Source organism: Eulemur rufifrons, chromosome 4 (assembly GCF_041146395.1).
Source record: "Eulemur rufifrons isolate Redbay chromosome 4, OSU_ERuf_1, whole genome shotgun sequence".
Taxonomy (NCBI): Eukaryota; Metazoa; Chordata; class Mammalia; order Primates; family Lemuridae; genus Eulemur; species Eulemur rufifrons.
This window is the reverse complement of record NC_090986.1, coordinates 76,841,913-76,863,436: the sequence shown is the minus strand read 5'-3', so window position 1 is coordinate 76,863,436 and position 21,524 is coordinate 76,841,913. Positions and strand designations below refer to the sequence as shown.

The 21,524-nt window shown below is 41.3% G+C and overlaps 1 protein-coding gene across 1 annotated transcript in view; it reads right to left on the bottom strand.

Moving 5' to 3' along the window:
• Window positions 1–21,524, bottom strand: part of FLT1 (fms related receptor tyrosine kinase 1) — a 162,564-nt gene that overhangs the window by 37,101 nt on the left and 103,939 nt on the right. The window contains exons 15-16 of the mRNA XM_069467741.1: window positions 12,360–12,491; window positions 211–317 (exon numbers count right to left, since the gene is read on the bottom strand). Coding sequence (XP_069323842.1) covers window positions 211–317; window positions 12,360–12,491 — 239 coding nt within the window. The remainder of the gene's footprint in view (window positions 1–210; window positions 318–12,359; window positions 12,492–21,524) is intronic.

Below are 21,524 nucleotides of genomic sequence, written 5' to 3'. Positions count from 1 at the left end.
GTCCCAGAGAAATATTCATCTGTTCATTGTTCTGCCTCTTCTTTTGAGCACCCCACTTTGTGGTTAGGGACATTTTAATGATTTGTCTTTGGTGTCCACTAGGTCAGAGGTAAGGACGAGAGGGTAGGGAAAGAAGAGGGTCCAACATTCCTTTAGTGCCTGCTCTAGACACGAGACAGGGCATTTTAGAAAAAAGGAGCATATTCTTACCCTTTTCATTTTTCGGATAAAGAGAGTTAACAGGAGCCAGAAGAGAGTTGCAGCCACGCAGGTGCACGTCAGAGTGATCAGCTCCAGGTTGGACTTGTCCGAGGTTCCTAGAGAAAGAGAATCACCGAGATGGTTCTAAAAAGAAACTCTTAAACTTTGAGTCTTTGTGGTTCTCTAGAAGAGGCCTGGTGCCCCTAAATGGTTCATCATAGTGAACATAATCTGCTGACACAAAATTAGTCTCTGGGACAGATCTTCTCTTACCTTCTGAGTCAGGCAGTGTTCATGACATTAGCATAATGAACTCACACATAAAAGACTTTCCAGAAATTTTGCTGTGGAGTTTGCTAACTTTGTAATCCCAGAGATGGCTAATTAAACGTCAGAGAAGAAATTAAAAACGGGAAAAAATTAAAGCAGAAACAAAAGCCCATAAAAGTGCTAAATCTGGAATATGTTAAATCTCCCCAATGGGCTTTAGAGGAAATTCTAAAGAAAAAGAAAAAAAAAATGACATAAATGGCTCCTTTGGGACTCACAGAGTTCTTCAAAGTAGATTTTAAAAATAAAAATAAAACTCAAGGACTGTCACAATTGCCTGCTTGCTTCTTTTGGAACAGCCAGGCCAAACCCCACGCCCTACTCCTGGGCTCTGTTTCTGACCTCGTCAGGAGCAGCCTGCAGGGGCTGGGATGAGAAGAGGTAACTGCTGGACCGGATCCTCCCCAGACCCCTCAATTTCCCAGAATCACAGAGGTCAAAAGCTGTGCACTGTTCCTCCAAGACCAAAAAGAAAAGACCCAAAGTATTCAAGTGATGCCTCTAGAGAGGACACTCTTCGGAATTTGTAAAGGAATGCCTCAGTGGTTCAGAACAGTGGCTCCCTATGTATTGAGCCCAGTGAACAATTTCCCAGAAATTCTAAAGTAATGCCTTTATCCTTTAACTTAATTAAAATGAAACAGAGGTTTGTCTTCAGGTAGGCAAAGAATAAGTGAAACTTTTTCTTTTTAGAAATGATATGTTGCTAGCACTTTCTGTGTGGAAAAAAAAAAAAAGAAACAATGATGTGGATGAGGATATAATTTATTGAGCGCTTATTATGTGCCAAGCACTCAAAACCACCCTATGAAGTGGTGGCAGTATCATCCCAATTTTATGAGTACTTCATCTTGTGGACTCTGTTTCAATTCAACAAAGAAACTCAAAGTATTGAGTCCTACAACAGGCGAGGCTGGGGGCTGTGGTAGGAAGATGAGTAAGGGAGAGTGGCCACTCTCGAGGGCCCATTAAAACCTAACCAAGGGACTTAAGGCAAACGCAAAGAAATTAGATTTAAAAAGCTTCAGAGGTTGAGGGAAACTAATGTTTTTAGGAAGAGGTGGCATTTGAAATGGATTTTGATCTGCAGAGATGAAGGTGGGGGGTGGGGAGGGCCTCACAGGCAGAGGGAACAGTATGAGTAAAGAACCAGACCTGGGAAATGGGGGGGGGGGGGTGGTATGATACAAGACAGAGGACAGGACCAGACCATAGAGGACTCTGCACATGGTGGGTTTGAACTACATGCTGCAGGCAGTTAGACCCAGGGGTCCCCTGCCCCGAGTCATAGCAAATACACGAGCTGGAAACCTGAGAATAACAATAATACTCACTGGCACTTGTTCAGTCCTTTCTATTCTAGGGATTCTTCTAAGGGCTGACATGTATTAATTAATCCAAGACTCACAACAACCCTACAAGCTACACTATTACTCTTTTATGAATGAAGAAATCGAGACACAGAAGGATTAAGCCTCTTGCCCAAAGTCACACAGCCTAGATGTGCTAGAGCTGTGATTTTAACTCGGATAAACTGATGCCATCTGCTTAACCACTAAGCTTCCAAGGGTATGCCACTTCCTCCTCCTCCCTTATCTTCCAGCCTTTATAAGCACATATTAGTCACTTCCTATCAGCCCTAGTCCCTGCTACAAAGTATCTTTTAGTCTGGAATGAAAACTGACATTTTTCTCTCCATCCAGTCCGTCACAAAGTCCTGCCCCTTCTATTTCCTCTGCTCATGAAATTATCACCTCCTCTCCTACCCCACTGTCACTCCCTAAAATAAAGCCTCATCAGTTCTCCCCTGGACCACCTCATTAGCCTTCTAACCAGCCAGGACTCCCTCCCGTCTCTCCCTGACCTCTGCAGCCAGAGTGATCGTGTCACTCTCCAATTTAATCCTACCACTCCTCTCTCTAAATTCCACACTCTGCTCCCCATCACTGTCAGGACCGAAATCTAAATTCTTATGCCCTCTATGCCCGATCTTGCCATCTCTTCTGCTTCATCTCCTGCTGACCTCCCACTCACTGCAGTCACATCACGGCACTTACAGTTTTTTATATACCCCAGCCCTTCTGCACTTCCCTGCTGTTTCCCTAACATCTTGGGAGCTTCCTGGGGGCTGAGGCCACACCTTTATTCATCTTATCCACCCCACTTATCAGATTGGGTGATAACCGCTGCATGGATAAATTATGTTTTGGTTTACCTGTGTCTAAAGAGTTTCATGGGGATCCTTGTTCCTGTGTATTAGTTCAACAAACATGGGGACCCCCTGTGTCGTAGGTGTGTTCCAGGTGCTGGTATACAGCAGCAAGAGAAAGGGCATGGGTGGAGCTCACAGTCTAGTGTTCAAATCTGAACTGACGAGTGTTCAAGGTTCTGAGCGAAGCAGCAGGAGGTAGGACGATGGTTCTCTTGTTCACTGCTGCATCCCCAGTGTTGAGGAGAGTGCCTGGCACCGAAGGGACATCCTGAAAATCATGGTTGGGTGAATGAATTTGGCTTCATTTGCTGCTTTGTCAGCTGTGGTTAAGTTTCCTTGAACCTCGTGAGATTGATTGAGAACAACTTCCTTAAAGAAGTTTCAAAGTACGATAACCTTTTCTCTCAGTACACATCCTCACAATGGGAACATTGTAAGCTCAAGTTCATGAGTTTGGATTTCTTCCCCAACAGTGTGAGGTCTAACGCTGCCTTGCTGTACAGATACACGTGCGCATGCGCACACACATCCTTGCTTACGCTGCAGATAAGTCCTGTGGAATCTGATTGGGATCTGCTCAGGACACAGTGGCCTTTGGCTGTCAGAGACGCTGATAGCATCTCGAGACACTGCACTGTCTGCATAAAACCTCTGCAGATGCTTCCCTCGTGGAATGCGCTGAGAGAGGCTCCCTCTGATTATGGGAACTTTCCCACTGCATTCCGTGGGGCAGGAAGCTGACCCCCAAAGTCTAATTCCACAGTCCTTACTCAAGCAAAATTCCTTTCAGTAGGACCAAATGTGTTTGTGTGCAAACACTTACACATTTAAGGAAGCAACTCATTTTAAAAAAATCTTCAACGTGAATATTTATTAGGAAGGAGAGACCTATTTAATATTAACATTCAGTACTGCTTACTGAAAAGAATTAGCATTTTACAGCCTATGATGTAGTCTCTATGCTCTATCTCATTTGACAGCTCAATCTCTACCTCTATTTGAGAAACGACTGTTAGGATAACCTTACGCTGTGTGACTGATTTAAGTGAGCCCTTAGGTGTTTTCTCAGCGGCCAGACATCTGCACACTGGCCTGACTAGGCCCAACTTCAGCTCTCTGGTGACAGCTGATGAGCTCAGTGCGTGAAATAGCCCAGCTGCACAAGGCAGGGCGAGGGAGGCCAGCGGAAACATGGACGGGATTGTACAATAACTAGAAGTCATCTCTAGGTCTCAGGCTGCCTCGCTCCCCTGTGCTGTGTGTGAAGGCCAGTATCAGGACACAGTACCAGGTTGCTTTTATCTGAGATACTTATAAGAATGTGGCCAATTTGAAGAGTGTATGGTAACTGTGTCTTTATTACAGATTGCTGACCCTGGTGTAGAGTATTCCACGTCAATTACCCTCCCAGGCACAATACCATCCCCCTTGGAATAGGGAGGGGAGGTGCCACATAGACTGAGTTCTGAAGGGTGGTGTATCTTGTCTAGAGTCTCCGCAGCTGCACAGTGTCCTGAGTCTTTCTGACGGCAATGGCAGCTCTCCGTACATATGGCCTGGCCTGGCAGCATCATACCAGCCCTGACATGTGTCACTGTGTGGCATCAGAGTGCCTGTATTGACAGGCAGCAGAGCCAGTCAACTCAGCTCATGCAATGTAGCCAGACAGAGTTTCTCAAGAAGTTAAGAAAACACCCCAAGCAGAGCACCTTGGCCCAGGGCCTGCCTTGACTTAGGGAATGGCACATGCTTCATCAGGAAAGGGCAAGAGGCCTTTATGTGACCCTATGAGCAGCTGTGCTATAGACTGCGGATGCTGTGCCACAGTTTCCTCATCTTTGAAAAGTGGAGGTGGGAACAGCTTCTACCATGCAGGTGAAATGTGTAAACCTGGTGTCAGCTATTTTGAAGGCTTCTTTCCTTCCTTTCTCTCTCCCTGTCCATCTACCCCCAACCGAACCCCCAGCCCTTCTGCCTTTTTCTTTTTTTCCTTATCACTTTCTGACCTCAATTGCAGGATAATTTTTTTTTTTCATCCAAACACATTGCATGTAACACAATTTGTCTTTTTTCTCTGAAACTAATCAGACTTTGACCCAAGTACTCACGGTTTTCTGCAGACAACTGGGCCACGCCTCCCTGAGAAATTTGCCTGCCGCTGAAGGGGGCTTTACACGTTATTCTCTAGTTCTACGGTTATTTTAATTTGAAGTAACTATTTGTGGGTTTATTGCCCACTGAACTCTTAGGATCTGAAGAGAAGGACATGTTTTTTGTTCATTTTGTTCTCCAGCACTGGCCCAGAGAGGTCTCAAGAAAGATTCGTGTCTGGATGAGGAGAAAATAGATCCACCTGGGCCTGATTCTCAGGGTTCTCGACCAAGGTGAGCCAATCAACAGTGCCGCCCCTTCTGTCGAAAACCCAGTAACCAGTTAGCCAGTTAGCCTGACTACATGGGTTATTTAAAGCTTATTGAAGTATTAAAATTGTCCTGCAGACCTTTATTACTGTTTATGAAGCTTTTTAAGAACCGGTGTGCACCATTTTGGAACCACTCTTCAGGCCAGTGGTGATGTATGGAAATACTGTATTCAGATTAAATTTAAAGCACATTTTCAAGAATAATTTTAAGTAAGTATATTTAAAAGTGCTGTTATGTGACATTAGGTCTGGAGCACATTTTTATTTTATTTATTTATTTGAGACAGAGTCTCGCTCTGTCTCCTGGGCTAGAGTGCCGTGGCGTCAGCCTAGCTCACAGCAGCTTCCAATTCCTGGGCTCAAACGATCCTCCTGCCTCAGCCTCTCGAGCAGCTGGGACTACAGGTGCACCACCAACCACACCTGGCTAATTTCTCTATTTTTAGTAGAGATGGGGTCTCACTCTTGCTCAGGCTGGTCTCAAACTCCTGAGCTCAAGGGATCCTCCTGCCTCGGCCTCCCAGAGTGCTGGGATTACAGGTATGAGCCACTGCGCCTGGTCCATGTTTTTATTATAACAGTTTAATTCTTAAGTCATATAGGAATTCTGTGGTTGGAACACCATTTGGGTGACGCACTGGTTAAGTCCAGGAAAATTATAATAAAGAAAGTTTTGCTGGTATGGAATTTGGTATATCATATTAACAAGCCATTAATGTTAGCTAATACTTAAAATGTTTTACTATATGTCAGAGACTATTTTAAACGTGTTAATCCTTACAACAACTAGTTAGTATACCATTATTAGCATCCTCATTTTGCAATGAGAAAATTGAGACAACAAGAAGGTCAGTAACTTGCCAAAGTTTACGCAGCTCATGAGCAGTGGGGCGCCCGGCTTCAGACAGGTCCTCTTGACCACCACGTTCTGCTGCCTTAGAATTGAGACATGATAGAGCAGAATGATAAAGCCTGGTGCCAATTCTCAGCTCTGCCATTTCCTAGCTGTGTAACCCTGGACAAGTCATTAAACCTTCTTGTGCCTAGATTCTCACTTTTAAAATAACTGCACTTCCTTGTAGGATTATTGCAAAATTAAGTAAGATTATGCATGTTACATGCTTACCACAGTGCACTGCATGTTCAATAAGTCTACTGTGTGCACTTACTCATAAGATGTAATGACAAAGTCCCAGGCCTTCACAGAGCCCAACACCAAGTTCACTAAGCCTAACACCCACTTCTATGGTGCCCTATGCAGTTTCATGCCAGCCTAGTTTCCAAAGAAGGAATTAAGATGGGTATTTTTTGAGTTTGAATTATTTTGCCTCAAGAACTATCTACAAAGTTCTCAAGTCACCCTAACTGAATTCCACCACCATTTTTTTGAATCCTTGATCAAGGCCAGCTTTATGTCATTGGTTAGATCTGAAGTAAAAAGGTATGTATATCCCCACCCTGAGCCTTCCTGTGTGGCACAGTGAACAGCCTGTTCATCTCTCTGTTTTCAGCACTACCCTCTCACTGGGAAACCCTTCTAAATTGCCAACACCCATGAGAGGAATAGCATCAATCCCTGACATATTCATGTGAATTAGTTTATCACATCCTTCCTCAGTGCCAGGATAGCCATAAGGGTGAATCTGGGGCAGGATTCAGGAAGAGAAGAGCTAAAGTGGAGGACGGTCATGACGGGAGCAGAGGAGGGTCAAAAAGTAGAACTGAAAACAGTTGGCCAACCACGGATGACAAAAAGGAGTGTCTGGAGACCCATGGCAATTTTGTTCTGAGCTTTTTCTGTTCTTGACTCTTGGGATTTTATTAGAGAACATAGTGTATACTGCCTACTTTATGAGTCCTTTCTCAAATAAGTGTTAATGTGCAATCGCTGTGGCGCAAACTTTGCAAATCAAAACTATAATGCCATGTCAAGTATTTAGACTAAAGGACCCTGAGGCAGTCTTTTTGTGCCTTCATGATTTTCATATCCATCAACTATCTTCAAAAACTATTTAAGGTGGTAGTTGTTCTTCAAGTTGTTGTTTTCCCCTGTGTAATTATAAATGCTATTGAAATATAGTAAGGCCTAAATCTGTCATAAAGATGTTCTTGTGAATATTGTGGTTATTACTTGCAATAATAATTATAAAGTATAGTTTATCTTAAGTCCTTGTATGAAAATGTGCCATACTTTCATTGTAACAGTTCCGTTGAGTCCCATGGGCTATTGAGTGCTATGTTAATTTCAGAAATGATTTTGGTTGCTCACAGTTTTGTTGTTGGTTTTGATATTGGAACTTCCCCTTTGAGAGCTCCACGTGTGCTTGTGCTGGTGCTTGGTCCAAACCAAACAAGACCTGTGATTATTTAAAGAAGCTACTTTGACTCCACAGTCCATTCATCCTTTTCAGATACAAAAATAACACATTGTTTTATCTATGAGTATAAGAATCCTTTTTCAAAGGAAATAAAAAGAGCAGACAGTTTCCTTCCTGGCTAATTCATGAACCTCTTCAAATCTGTTAAACATAGCCACAGACACAACTCGTTTGCTTGGTTTCATTTTCTAAACTTAATTTGACAAGATAGGTCAGTGTGAAGGGTCCACATGCATCTAACAGGAAATCAAGTCTAACTCTAGAGAATGTTTCATAGCCACCAAGGTGATCAGCCCAGTCACTCTAGAGCAAGAATCCAATTTCAACTGTAAAATCACTGAGCAGGTACCAGATTCAACTGTTGTGAACAGCACCCCAGGGATCAAAGTGTAATCCAGTGAGCCCAAAGTCCTTCAACCCAAGATACTGCCCCTGCCTCCTACTTGTGGGTTTTCGTAAGAGCCGCAAAATACCAACTTTCAAAAATTCTTTGTATTCAAAATATATCCCTATATGGGGCTGACACCTGCCTCCTGGACACCTCACCACTATTTCCCTTCCTTGGTTCTAGTTATCTTTTCTGGTGTGTCAAAGAGTGAGTTAAATGCTTCCTGTCTCAGAAAGCTCCTTAAGTATTTGAAGAAAACAATCATGTCACTCCCAAGTCATCTCTTTTTTAGACTAAATATCCTAATTTTCTGGCACTATTCTATCATTACCCTTTCCAGGACATGGCTGCGTTTATTTATATTTCTCTTATAAATGCGCACAATATTCCAGGTGTAATTTGATGATTGTAGATTGTGTAATCTGTTTTCTCAGCTAATTACAATTTTTGAGCAAAGAGGTTGGATACAGTCATCACTCTGAGAACAGGGAAAAAAATTATAAAAGAGAGCAAGGGAGAAGGCCAAAAAACTATAAAAAGCAGAAACAAGAACTCAGTAAGCATGGCAGTTAGAGCAATAAGGGGTAAAAAGAAGGACACACACACACACACACGTGTCTGTAGATGTATGTGTACAGTGCCTACAGCAGCCTTGCAAACTGCACCATTACTCTCAGTGATACTGAAGATTAATGCCACATGAGGGAAAAGAGGCCATGTGTGAGTCATAAGTACCAATTCCTCAGAAAATTCAATGCACTGGCCAATAGGGACTATTGAGAATTACTTAGACTCTGTTGTTGCCAAGGGGAATATCCAGCCAGAGGGTCCACAGTTGCCGCATAACTCATTGCCTTACACACCTGGCCAGAGCAATACCTCACGAGGCCCCTCCTAGAGGTCATGTCACATGCCTCTTTTTTGTCTCTGAGCTCCTTGAGCCCTTATTAGTAGTGTTCTGTAGTCTATATTGTACAAACTAGTACTTCTACTTTACCCTTAGGAGGAGTTCAAAATGTTTGGTGATCTGGTTCATATGCACCTTAATCTTTCTTCAACTAGATTTTCAAAGCACTCTGAGGGCAGGGATCATGGCTAACACTCCCATATCCTGCATAGCCCTGGGAAAACAAATAAGATGTTAACAACTCATGGAATGTGGCCTCTCTATTGCCCTAAACAATGTATTGAAGTATTTCTTTTCTCTGACTTTAAGTGGTGGTTTTCCAAATAGACTAATCTAACAAACATTTATCAAGCACTCTGGAATAGAACAATGAGCAACAAACAATGGTAAGCGTTGCATTAAAGGTACGTACAACGTGTTACGGGAGTGCAGAGGGAGAATAATGGCGTCACAGGAAGTCAGGTATGGAGAAAGTGATGCAAGAGCAAAAGCGGGATGAGTAGCATAGTTCAGGCGGAGGACAAGTTGGGAAGGAAGGCTTTGCAGACATGAGGAAGAAGACATGCAAAGCAGAGAGGCTGGGAGGAGCCGGAATGTGTGCAGGGACTCGCAGGTTGCTTAGCTGCAGCTGGGGGGCGCGTGGGCAGGGATAACTTCGAGGACCTGCGTGCCTGGAGGAGGTAACAGGCAACCAGGAACCACATGAGATTTTAAACTGTGAAGTAACAGTTCATAAGATGAGTTGTTGAAAAGATCACAGTAGATCGAGGGGGTAGACTAGAGAAGGGTGAGGGAAGGCTGGTTTGCAGGCTGAAAGATGCTGTCAAGAGACAGTAAGGGTTAGGACGTGTGCAATGACAGCCAGTATGGGCAATTCAAGTGAAAACTGTTTCTACCTCCTCAAGAGGAAATGGCATAGGTTGATAGAAACTTTTACAAATTATCAGTAATGCAGTATTCTGACTTTTCAGAAAAGCATAATGGCAGTGGGAAAAGGAATTGGTGTAGGAAATCTAGAGGTATGTAGAGAGAAAACCAAAATAATAGGATACCTGCAAGCGTGCTTTTGCTCAACTTTATACTAAGCTTTTGCAGATAACTGTCTTAGGCACCTCGGGAATGAGAAGAGCAGAGGAAGGGTGGAAATATTCTGAAACTTACAAAGATATGGACTGGAGGCTCAGCCTCACCACATGTTTACTGTGTGACTTTGGGCAAGTTATTTAACCTCTTTGAGTCTCCATCTTCCTTTCTGTAGATTGAATTCTATTTATTTCTTTGGATTATTACAAGGTTAACAGGATTAAGTATGCCAAGTGTCTAGCACAGTGCCTGCGCATAAAGGTACTAACTAAATACGTTTCCTGCTAAGTGCTGGGCATGGATATAGGATACAAAGAAAGATATGTCAGAGAGTTCCTGCTTCAAAAGGTTTACAAATCAGTAGGGAAGAGAAGCATATCAGTGCCAAAATAATACTAAAAGACAGAATAAAATAAGTACTGACTAATGATTCTAGAACCATGGAGTGAGAGAGCAGAGCAGAGAATGGGTGTCTCACTCCGCTGTTCATGCTGGAGGCTATCACAGGGTAGAAAGCATTTAAACTGGCCTTAGAGGATCAGGAGCATTTGGCTGGAGGGCTGGAGTGGGGAATGGAGCCTGGACAAAGGACAATCCAGGATGCGTTAGCATCACTAACAAAAGCCAGGCTTGGCAGTATGTGGTGACCAAAGTACGGGCTCTTATCCAGTGTGGGAGGCCCACCACAGTGGCACTGATCTGGCCTTGGCAGTGAGAGAGTAAGAGCAGGCCTCCTGGAGGGCAGGCTTATGCAAACAGAAGGGTGGTGGTCTTGACTGGTGGGCAGAGGAAACTCACAGACCAGCTGTTGTAAAGCACAATTTTAAGCAAAGTGGCTTCTGCGAAACCCAGATCAGCCTGGCAGAAAAGGGGAAGGGGAAGGAAGTAAAGTCTTTGGGAAGACCTACAAACTTGCACAAATGTCTCCGTTCCATGCCAGGGCTTTTCCCAAGCCATCAGATGTCCCCGCACATTCCCTGGTAGAGAAGAGAGGAATAGATACGTGGCAAGGAAGGCGGCCGGCAGTGGGGTGAGGTCCAGTTTTCACCTCGGGTCTGCCATCACCTGGTTGGATGATTTAGGTTCGTCATTTGGGACTTGATGGCGGTTTATAACAACTGCTCTGTGTATCTGACAGGGTTTTGGGGAGGATGTGGGGGAAACCACCATCGGCTCTGAGGCTTAGGGAGGCCTCCTTGCTCTCTGCTCTCCCTGGCCTCATGCAGCCACTCCTGAGGGCCGCGCTGGGGTCCTTGTTGCAAGACAGATTTGCGGAAGGAGGTGTTAAAGAGATGCACACTCAAAGCTGTTTTCTCCATGTGTGAGCAGAAGGGTCAAAAGTATTTTGAAACAAGAATCATCTGAGAGACAAACAGGAACGTTACTAAAGCTATTCAGGGAATGCTATCACTTTTTCTGAAAGTATAAATTTGTGGTAGTTTCAGATTTTCAGGAGATTCTAAAATCATATCCTTGTAAAAGAATGGAGATAATATTCTGTTTTAAAGGAGTCTGAATTCTCAGAGTTACGCCCTTTAAGCAATGTACATTTCCAAGAAATTTAGAAATGAAGTACATTGCCTTCCTCCCAGTTCCTCCCTGAGAAATCCTTGCGTATTCCGCAGTCTGCTGGGTAGCGTTCGGAAATAGGCTGCTGAGCACATTCCTTCTTTTCCAGTAAAACATCAATACACCACAGATACTTACATCTAAGAGGTGCCAATGTGATATTGTACAATGCTGGATATTTTTTGTTTTGGATGATTTTTAGCATTGGAAATTTGAAACTGAAGTCTAAGCTATTTTCTAAGTGGAAGCCGCATGGCCACAGCCAGGGTAGGACGAGACCTCTTTGTATTTTGTTGCTCAGCAAACTATCTGAGGCCTATAAAGAAGAAGCACTTGGAATATTTTTCTTAAATGTGGTGTGTTTATTATGTGTTGCTTCTCTCTGATAATATTTTATAGCCTACATCATTTTTAAAAACCTGCTTATGAAAACATTTGGAATAGCAGCGTCTGTCTAACTTCTGGGAATTAGAAAAGGAAAGCAAGTTAGAAAAGAAAAGCAATTTCAAGTGTGTGGCCAGCCCCCAACCTTTTTTTCCTTCTCTCATAGGTCTGGGCACCCCGGCCATTTCTGTGGGTCAGTATAATCACACTGTCAGCAGCTGGGGTTCCTTTCTTCTGGAACTACTTCTCCTACAGAGACTGGGTTCAGACTGTGGGCCCTCCAGGACGGCCAGCCAGTGTCTTCACCTTTTGCCTCTCCAGACAGCACCAGACAGTCCCTTCCCGGAGGGGGATGGGAGGGGGAAGGAGGTCAGGGAAAGGAACAGACTGGAGCAGGCAGCAGGAGACTGGGAGGTGGAAAGTTAAACAAACAGGGAAATACATGTCTGACCAGTTTCTTGTTGCTTTCTTAAGCAGCTGTTTACCTTGAACAGTGAGGTATGCTGAACTTTCCACAGAGCCCTTCTGGTTGGTGGCTTTGCAGTGATAGACGCCTTCATCCTCTTCTGTGACTCTTTCAATAAATAGCGTGCTGCTTCCTGGTCCTAAAATAATTCCTGAGGAGTGAGATGTTTAGATTAGTGGGCCTGGGTGACAAACAAAGACAGCTACTTCTGTAACACAAGCTTCTTCCTATCATTCTGCATTCAGACAAGGAAATCCGAGCTTCAGTTAACCTGGGGCAGGGCTGCTTATTTGTTTGCTCTTGGTCCAGGCTTTCTAATAGCACCTTCGCCCCCCAGCAGAGCTGAGACCCCAGCTTGGAGACGCAGAGCCACTCACTGTGACGAAGGGAATGAGAGGGAGCTGCCACACCCAAATTCCAAGCTGCAGGTAGCAAGAAGGTAGCATAGCTAATAATAACAACTACCATTACTCGATGCCCACTACGTACTAGGCACCATGTGACACACTATTCATACCTTGACATTTACAGCCACCCTGGCAAGGTAATATTGTCTCCCTTTTACAAACGAGGAAACTGAGATTCTGCAAGGTCAGGCTGCTCAGTAATAAGGAAACAACTCCATTTAACTTGACCAATTTGCAATTTGACTGAATCCACATTTGTGGCGTATGGGCCAAAGGAAGTTATGTTTCATTTGTCGCCTGGCCTGGTGAGGCAGGATAGCACACTCGGGATAAGGAGGTAGGGCTGTGTTTTAATCCCTGCCTCACCACTTTAAGCTTTGTCACTTTAGGCAAGTGACTTAACCTTCCTAAGTTTCAGTTTCCTTGTTCTTGAAAATGAAAGCAGTTCTTACTGTATACGTGAAAAAATAAATGGCACATGCATGGTACTTGGTAAGTGCTCCATAAATGTAAGCTCAAGTATAACTACAGAGCATGGTATAATGGAAGGAGCCCCACGAATTTTAAGACCCCTGAAAAATTTCAAGACCTAGTAGCTTCAACACCTACTACTATCACCAAGTATTTATTGAGTATTTATTCTGGCATCAGTCTGTGTTACAGATAGCAGGCCAAGACATGGGCAAGCTAGGACACAGTATCTGCTGAGGAGAGAAAATTAATCCATACCAAACACACATATATACATTCTCTCTCTCTCTCTCTCTCTCTCTCACACACACACACACACACACCACTCACACACATACCAGCAAACAGAAAATGTTAATGAATGAGAATGAATAAATGCAGCACAGTTATCCACCCAATTAAGTACAAAGTCTGGTGCAGGCAGGGAGATCAGTAAGGAAGGGGGTACTCCGGGAAGGCTGCATGGAAGAGGTGGACTTTGAGCTGAGGTTTGAAGGAAAGTCAGAGATTAAAGGGAGAAGCGAAGCATGAGAAAAGGCATGATGTTGAATTGAATATACATTGAGTAATTATTCTGGAATAGTGATAAAATGGGCCTGACCAGACCATAGGCCATATTTGGTTAGTTTAAATAGTGTATATTTCCTTTTATCATAAAAGATATACTCAATATAGAAAATTTGAGAAATATTTGAAAGCATAAAAAAATTTAATATTACAAAGTTATTGTAATGAAAATAGCACAGTACTAGTATAAAAACAGACACATCAGCCAATGGAATAGGATAGAGAGGCCAGAAATAAACCCAAACATCTACAGGCAACTGATTTTCAACAAGGCGCCAAGAACATACAACGGGGAAAAGACAGTCTCTTCAATAAATGGTGTTGAGAAAACTGGATATCCACATATGGAAGAATGAAAATGGACCCTTATCTCAGCCCATATACAAAAATCAACTCAATATGGATTAAAGGCTTAAATGTAAGACCTGAAACTATAAAACTACTAGAAGAAAATGTGGAGGAAAAGTCTATGACTTAGGTTTGGGCAGAGATTTCTTGGCTGTGACACCAAAAGCACAAGTGATGAAAGCAAAAATAGACAAATGAGATTGCAATAAAGTAAAAAGCTTCTGCACAGCAAAGGAAACAACAGAGTAAAGAGACAACCCTCAGATTGGGAGAAAATATTTGCAAACCATATATTGGATAAAGGGCCTAATATCCAAAATACACAAGAAACTCAAACTACTCAATAATAAGAAAACAACCCTATTTAAAAATGGGCAAAGGAATTGAATAGACATTTCTTAAAAGAAGACATACAAATGGGCAATAGATATATGAAAAAATGCTCAATATTTCTAATCATCACAGGAATGCAAATCAAAACCAAATAAGATATATTATATCAATGGAGTAGAGCCAGCTTAAAAAAAAATACCCAAATGAAATAGCCCCTCACACTTACTAGATTGTCTATTATCAAAAAGATGAAAGATAACAAGTGTTGCTGAGGATGTGGAGAAGGGGGAACCCTTATACACTGTTGGTGGTATTGTAAATGAGTGCAGGCATTTTGGAAAGCAGCATGGAGATTTCTCAAACAATTATAATAAGCATTACCGTATGACCCAGCGATCCCACTACTGAGTATATACCCAAAGGAATCGAAATCAGTATGCCAGAGAGATGTCTGCACTCCCGTGTTCACTGTAACATTATTCACAGTAGCCAAGATATGGAAACAACATAAGTGTCCATCAATAGATGAATAGATTTTAAAAATGTAGCATATATACAATGGGATACTATTCAGTCTTAAAAAACAGGAAATTCTGTCATTTACAATAACATGGATGAACCTAGAGGACATTATGTGAAGTGAAATAAGCCAGACAAAGAGAGACAAATATTACATGATCTCACTTATACGTGGAATATAAAAAAGTCAAACTCATAGAAGTAGAGAGTGGAATAGTGATTACTACAGGCTGGAGTTGGAGGTGGGCAGGGAAAGGGGAGACATTGGTTCCTCGGTACAGAGTTACACTTAGATGGGAGGAATATGTTCTGGTGTTCTATTACACAGCAAAATGACTGTAGTTAAAAATAATATATATTTCAAAATAGCTAAAAGAGAGGATTTTAAAGTTCTCTCTGTTTAAAGAACATTTTCATTGGTCATTCAGGCCTCTTTTTCTGCAAAATGCCAGTTCATACCCTGCGCTCATTTTTCTATTGTCCTATTTGTCTTTTTCTCAATGATTTTAGGGTTCTTTATATGTTTTGGGTGTGAATGCTTTGTTGGTTAAATATGTTGCAAGTCTTCCCCCATTCTATGAACAGTCTTTTAAACTTTGTTTGTGGTGAATTTTTATAAATTTTAATGTGAGATTCATCAATATTTTCTCTTACACTTTGTGCTTTTTGTTACTCAAAAAAAAAAGTACCCTGGTATCATAAGCATGTGCCTTGTATCCTTTCTTCATAAAATCTATTTAAAAGATTTATTTAGACTTTTTCTTTTTCTTTTTTTTTTTTAAGACAAGGTCTCATTCTGTTGCCCAGACTAGAGTGCAGTGGTGTCATCACAGCTCACTGCAACCTCAAACTCCTGGTTCAAGTGATTCTCCTGCCTCAGCCTCTCAAGTAGTTGGGACTACAGGCATGCACCTCCACGCCTGGCTAACTTTTCTATCGAACTCCTGGGCTCAAGCAATCCTCTCGCCATGGTCTCCCAAAGTGTTAGGATTACAGGCATGAGCCACCGTGCCCAGCCTGCTTTTTCTTATTTAGGTTTTTAATCTATCTGAATTTTCTTCTGGGGAGGAGTTTGTGTATGGTAGGATTTAATTTTTACCATATAAATAGCCAATTATCCCAGAATCATTTATTGAATAATCTATTCTTTTCCCACTGATTTGTGGTGCCAGCTCTATCAGATACTAAGTTTCCATATATTCGTGGTTCTGTTTCTAGGCTTTCTGTTTGTCCACAATGACCTATTTGTCTATCCATGTACCACAACTTTTAAATTATGATGGCTTGATAATACGTCTTGGTATCTGGTGTGGCCTGACCAGATCTTTTTCAAAATGGTCTTGACTATTATTGGCCCTTTATTCCTTAATATGAATTTCAGGTTCAGCTTGTCAAATTCTATAAAAAGCACTATGGGATTTTGATTGGAATTCTACTGAATTTATATGATAATTTAGGGGACACTGTCATATATGCTTTAGGATTGAATAATATGCAATTGTCAGTATTCAGCATATAAAAATGGCAATATGGTTCTACCTAATAATAAATGTTCTGTCCAAGAATGTCAAGTATCTTTGAGTTATTTAGATCTTCTTTTATATCATTTAATAGTTTTATGTTTTCTCTTTAAATATCTTGCTTGTCTTTAATTATATTTATTCCTAGATATGTTGTAATTTTTGTTGTTATGCAAAATGGTATTGGATTCTCTGTAGGGTCACTCTATCTGAATTTTCTCTTTCTTTGGGTATTAGACATTAGAACTAATTTGAAGAACTTTGTGTTGCTGAGATAATTTAGTTGTAGGCCTGCTTGCTTCCAAAGGGATAGCCTAAGTCATTTCCACGTGCTTATTTGTGTATCTCCATGGCTTCTGACACTGCATACAGATTCTTCCACTGCTGAAAACAATTCCCATGGAAACTCATTATTTATTTCTCTTTAACGTAAGACGCTATGTGAGATTGAACCAACGGGGCCTAGATCAAGACTTGCAAATGTAGATGCCTTCAGGTGCTGGGCACGTGACACAAATGAGTTGAGGGTGAGATAATGCGAGGGGGGCTATGACTATGGAGCATGGAAAGCCTCTCTCCCATCTAAAATTGGAAGCCGCTACTTAGCTTGGGAATTTGGAAATTTGAGTCCAGTATTGTCTTCTGTGTTTTAAAGAGAAGGCAGAAATATGAATTTTTTATGCTAAAGCTCATGATTTTTAAATGTTGGCAAAAGATCAACTTACATACACTTACTGTGAGGGCCAATAAAAACACGTATGCTGGATAGATTAGACACAACTTTGACTTAAGGGATGTACATGGGGATAAGCTTTTATATTTTTATTAAGCAAGGACCTTCATGATCTGGCCTCTCCCCATCTCCCCAGCTTCTGTGCGTATTATATCCCTAAATGTGTCCTTGGTATGAGCCATGCTGGTTATTCACAGTTCATGCTAAGGCTCCATGACTGTGCACATGTTCCCTTGACACTTGGTTAACATTTACTTGTTCTTTAATATTCAGCTGAAGGATTAGCTGTTCTGGAAAGCATTTTCTGATGCTCTTAGACCCCTTCTCTTACTCCCTTATTACTCTGTGCATGCCTCTAACCCGGTACTTACCATTTTGTAGCAACATCGCTGACTTTCTTATCTGCCCACTGCACTGTGGGCTCCTGGAGAATGCTAACTCTGCCTAATTCATCACTGAGTCCTCAGTGTCTAGTGCTGTGATGACAGACAGCTGATCTTCAGAAAATGAGGAAATGACCAAATAAATGAAGACAAAGGAAAATGGAATAGAGGAGGTGAAGTTGGGGAATGAGCTTTGCAATACCTGCTGAATATTATGAAGCTAAGCTAGTCATTAATGCTAACTCTCTATAGTGGTAGTATTGACTGATGGCCTGTAGCATGTCCAGCTCCCTTCAGAATTTATAAAATTACATGTCAGTTAATTTTGTCTTCTTAAGGTTATAAAAGCCCCAGTTCCTGGAGCTAAGAAATGTAAACCCAGGTGGTTTCATGGTCTTGCTAAGACATTAGCCCCAAAGGGACAAGCAAAAGTTTACACTGGGCTGTATTTTAGGAACCTGTCATGTACTCCACAGTATGTGATGATGAGACTCAGTGCAAGGACCTGAATTACCGACTGTGCTGGTTGCTAACGGGGGTTGTGGGATCAATTTGTGACCTTGTTGGTCTATACGTGTATCCCTGGGATGTAGTCTATATTTTAAATGTGTCTAACTCTTTTAATTGTCAAGGGACTTTGAAAATAATTTTATTTCTTCCCATTATACCTTAAGGTGAAGGGCAGTCTTGGCATTTTACATATAAACACCATATTGCTCAGGGAAAAGCATGGAATAGAATTTTAATCCAGTTCACCATTGAGTAAATACATCTGTAGAGCTTTTCAATTCACCTATTTGATTAAATAAATGTCAATCATGTGTTTGCCTACTCTTGCTTATACACACAAAAAATGACCTGTCGCTTTCCTAAACTGGCCTACTTAGTCTGACCAGTCTGTTTTGTTGCTCAGTTGACCAGGTGTTCTTCTGACTCAGAGAATCTTATGTCCATCCAATTTGGCCTCAATCTTCATCATCAAAGTCCAATTCGGATGACATCTCTCCCATGGAACCTCCCCTGATCAGCCATCAGAAGTGCTAATTTGTATCTGATGGGATTTTATACCACTCACATTGCACATTTATGAATTGACTTTATACCTTTTATGTGTAAGTTTTTCAAAGGTAGGGATTGAATGTTGCTTATTTTCATTTTCTCTAGACTATAACAAGGTGTCTGGCTCAGAGTAGGTAATTAATATATGTATGTTAAATTTGATATGATAAAAAGTGAATTTTGTTTGTTATTGTTATGATAGTCTTGACTTTCCAACTAAATAAGTTCTTTGAAGTTGGCACATAATGTTTTCAATAAATGGCAGTTATGATAATGATCATGATGTATACAGTTCTAGTACACAGTAGATAATCATATCTTTAGGTTAGTAGCTCTGAAAGGAATTGATTACCTAAGAGCTGTATCTGAACTAAGGACCAGAAGAGCATAACATAGATTCAAGACAGCTAAAAGTAACCCAGGAAAGCTAGAGGCAGGATGTCTGACCCCCCACAAAGGAGATTTTATATAACCCATCAAACTTTGGGGTTTGGAAAACTATGTCTGGAGAAAAGAAATACAAATTTAGTAAAATGGAAAAGGCTGACAAAATTGGAAAATGAAGAATGATGGATCCATTAAATGACACTAAAAAGATGAATGATTCCAATGCTTCCAAAGAAGTCACTATGTGACTTGAGACACAGTGAAAGCAGCCTTACCATAATGTGTTAGCTGGAAGAGAATCATGAGGATGTTGCAAAACATATGGTCTAAAGGAGACTTGATGGGCAGTGTGATCCCCGATAAGACTATTTGCTCTTTAGCCATGAAAAAGAGAAAGAAGAGGAACACTTAGAAAAGAATAAGTCTGAAGACAGTGATGAAAAAAAGCTGTATAATATTCCTCTCCTTGTAACCTCCGAATAAGGGAAATGCCATAAACCAAGGTCCCTTCATTTGGGATAATGTCTATTGCTTCACTAATTTAACTTACACAAATGAGTTATGATAACAGTATAGTATCCAAAAGCTTTCATGAAATTGTAAACTGATTGACTTGAAGAGGTTATGGTTGAAGTGAACCCCTTGAAACTGTGCCAAAAACATACATATTTCTAAACATTCAAAAATGAAAGCATTTTTATGCCCTTTCACTGTGAAGTTTGCTCTTGTTCTAATAAAGTATTTCAGGATAATTCAGGCACTTGAAATGCATCAGGTGGTGCTAACTCTGTGGTTATTGGCTATAAAAACCTTAGCCATTGGCCAGGTGTGGTAGCTCATGCCTGTAATCCCAGCACTTTGGGAGACTGAGGTGGGAGGATTGCTTGAGGCCAGGAGTTTGAGACCAGCCTGGGCAACAAGTGAGACCCTGTCTTTACAAAAAAATAAGAAAATTAGATGGGTATGGTGTGACATGCCTGTAGTTCTAGCTAGTTGGGAGGCTAAGGCAGGAGGATCAGTTGAGCCCAGGAGTTGGAGGTTGCAGTGAGCTATGATCATGCTACTGTACTCCAGCTTGGGCAACAGTATGATACCCTGTCTCAAACAAGCAAACAAACAAAAAACCCTTTTGCTATCAATTAGGTATATTTATAAATTGTAAACACACATGTGTGCACACACCTACATGTGCACACACATATGCACACACCCCTGCCCCAATAAATTCTTGTGGTGTGTTCAGATTTGCTATAGCCTGTCTATAAAGTTGGATCCATTCATACTGCAGGATATAAACATTCACCTACAGTGGCCTTTCTGTGTATGATGAAGTAGCAATTCTAATGACCATTTTAAGACAGGGAAATACTGTTGCACTATATAAGAGATTAAAGTCAAGAAAGTGTTTATCGCTAGGGGAATAATTAAATCAATTATGGGAATATATATCATATTACAGTGTATGGCTGCTAAAAAGAATGAGGTAGAACGATATGTATTGACATAGAAAGACCTCCAAGATATGATCCAGAAATGATAAAAGCAAATCATAAAACAATACATATGGGTATGATTTTTCACTCAAATTTTGTCTCAGAAATGCTGGCTTTCCCATATAAGCCCACTTACTCAGTCACTCACTATAATACATTATCTTACTTTATTTTCATCATAGCAGTTAATATTATCTGGTTGTACACTTTATACTTGTACAGTAGTCTCTGCTTATCCGTGGCTTCAGTTTTGACTGCTGTACAAAATATTAAATGGAAAATTCTAGAAGTAAACAATTCATAAGTTTTAAATTGGACCCCATTCTGAGAACTATGATGAAATCTTGCACTGTCCCACTGTCCCGCCCAGGAAATGAATCCTCTCCTTGTCCAGTAGATCCGTACTATAGATGCTACTCACCCATGAGTCACCTAGGAGCTGGAGTGGTTATCAGATTGACTGTGGCATTATCACAGTGCTTGTGTTCAAGAATCCCTTAGTTGAGTTAATAATGGTCCCAAATAATGGGGAATAATGATGCTAGCAATTAGGACATGCCAAAGAGAAGCCATAAAGTGCTTTCTTGAAGTGAAAAGGTGAAAGTTCTCAATGTAATAAACAAAGAAAAAAAAATCATATGCTGAGGTTGCTAAGACCTATGGTAACAATAAATCTTCCATCTGTGAAATTGTGAAGAAGGAAAAAGAAATTTGTGCTAGTTTTACTGTTGCACCTCAGTCTGCAAAAGCTCCCTGTGATAAGTGCTTGGTTAAGATGGAAGAGGCATTAAATTTGTGGATAGAAGACATGACAGAATTGTGTTCCAGTGGATGGCAATTGGGTTTGGTGTTATCTGCAGTTTCAGGCATTCACTGGGGGTCTTGGAATGTATCTCCCATGGATAAGGGGGTGGGGGCTGCTGTAGTTTTGTTTGTTAAATGTATTGCTTGTATTTTAGAATGT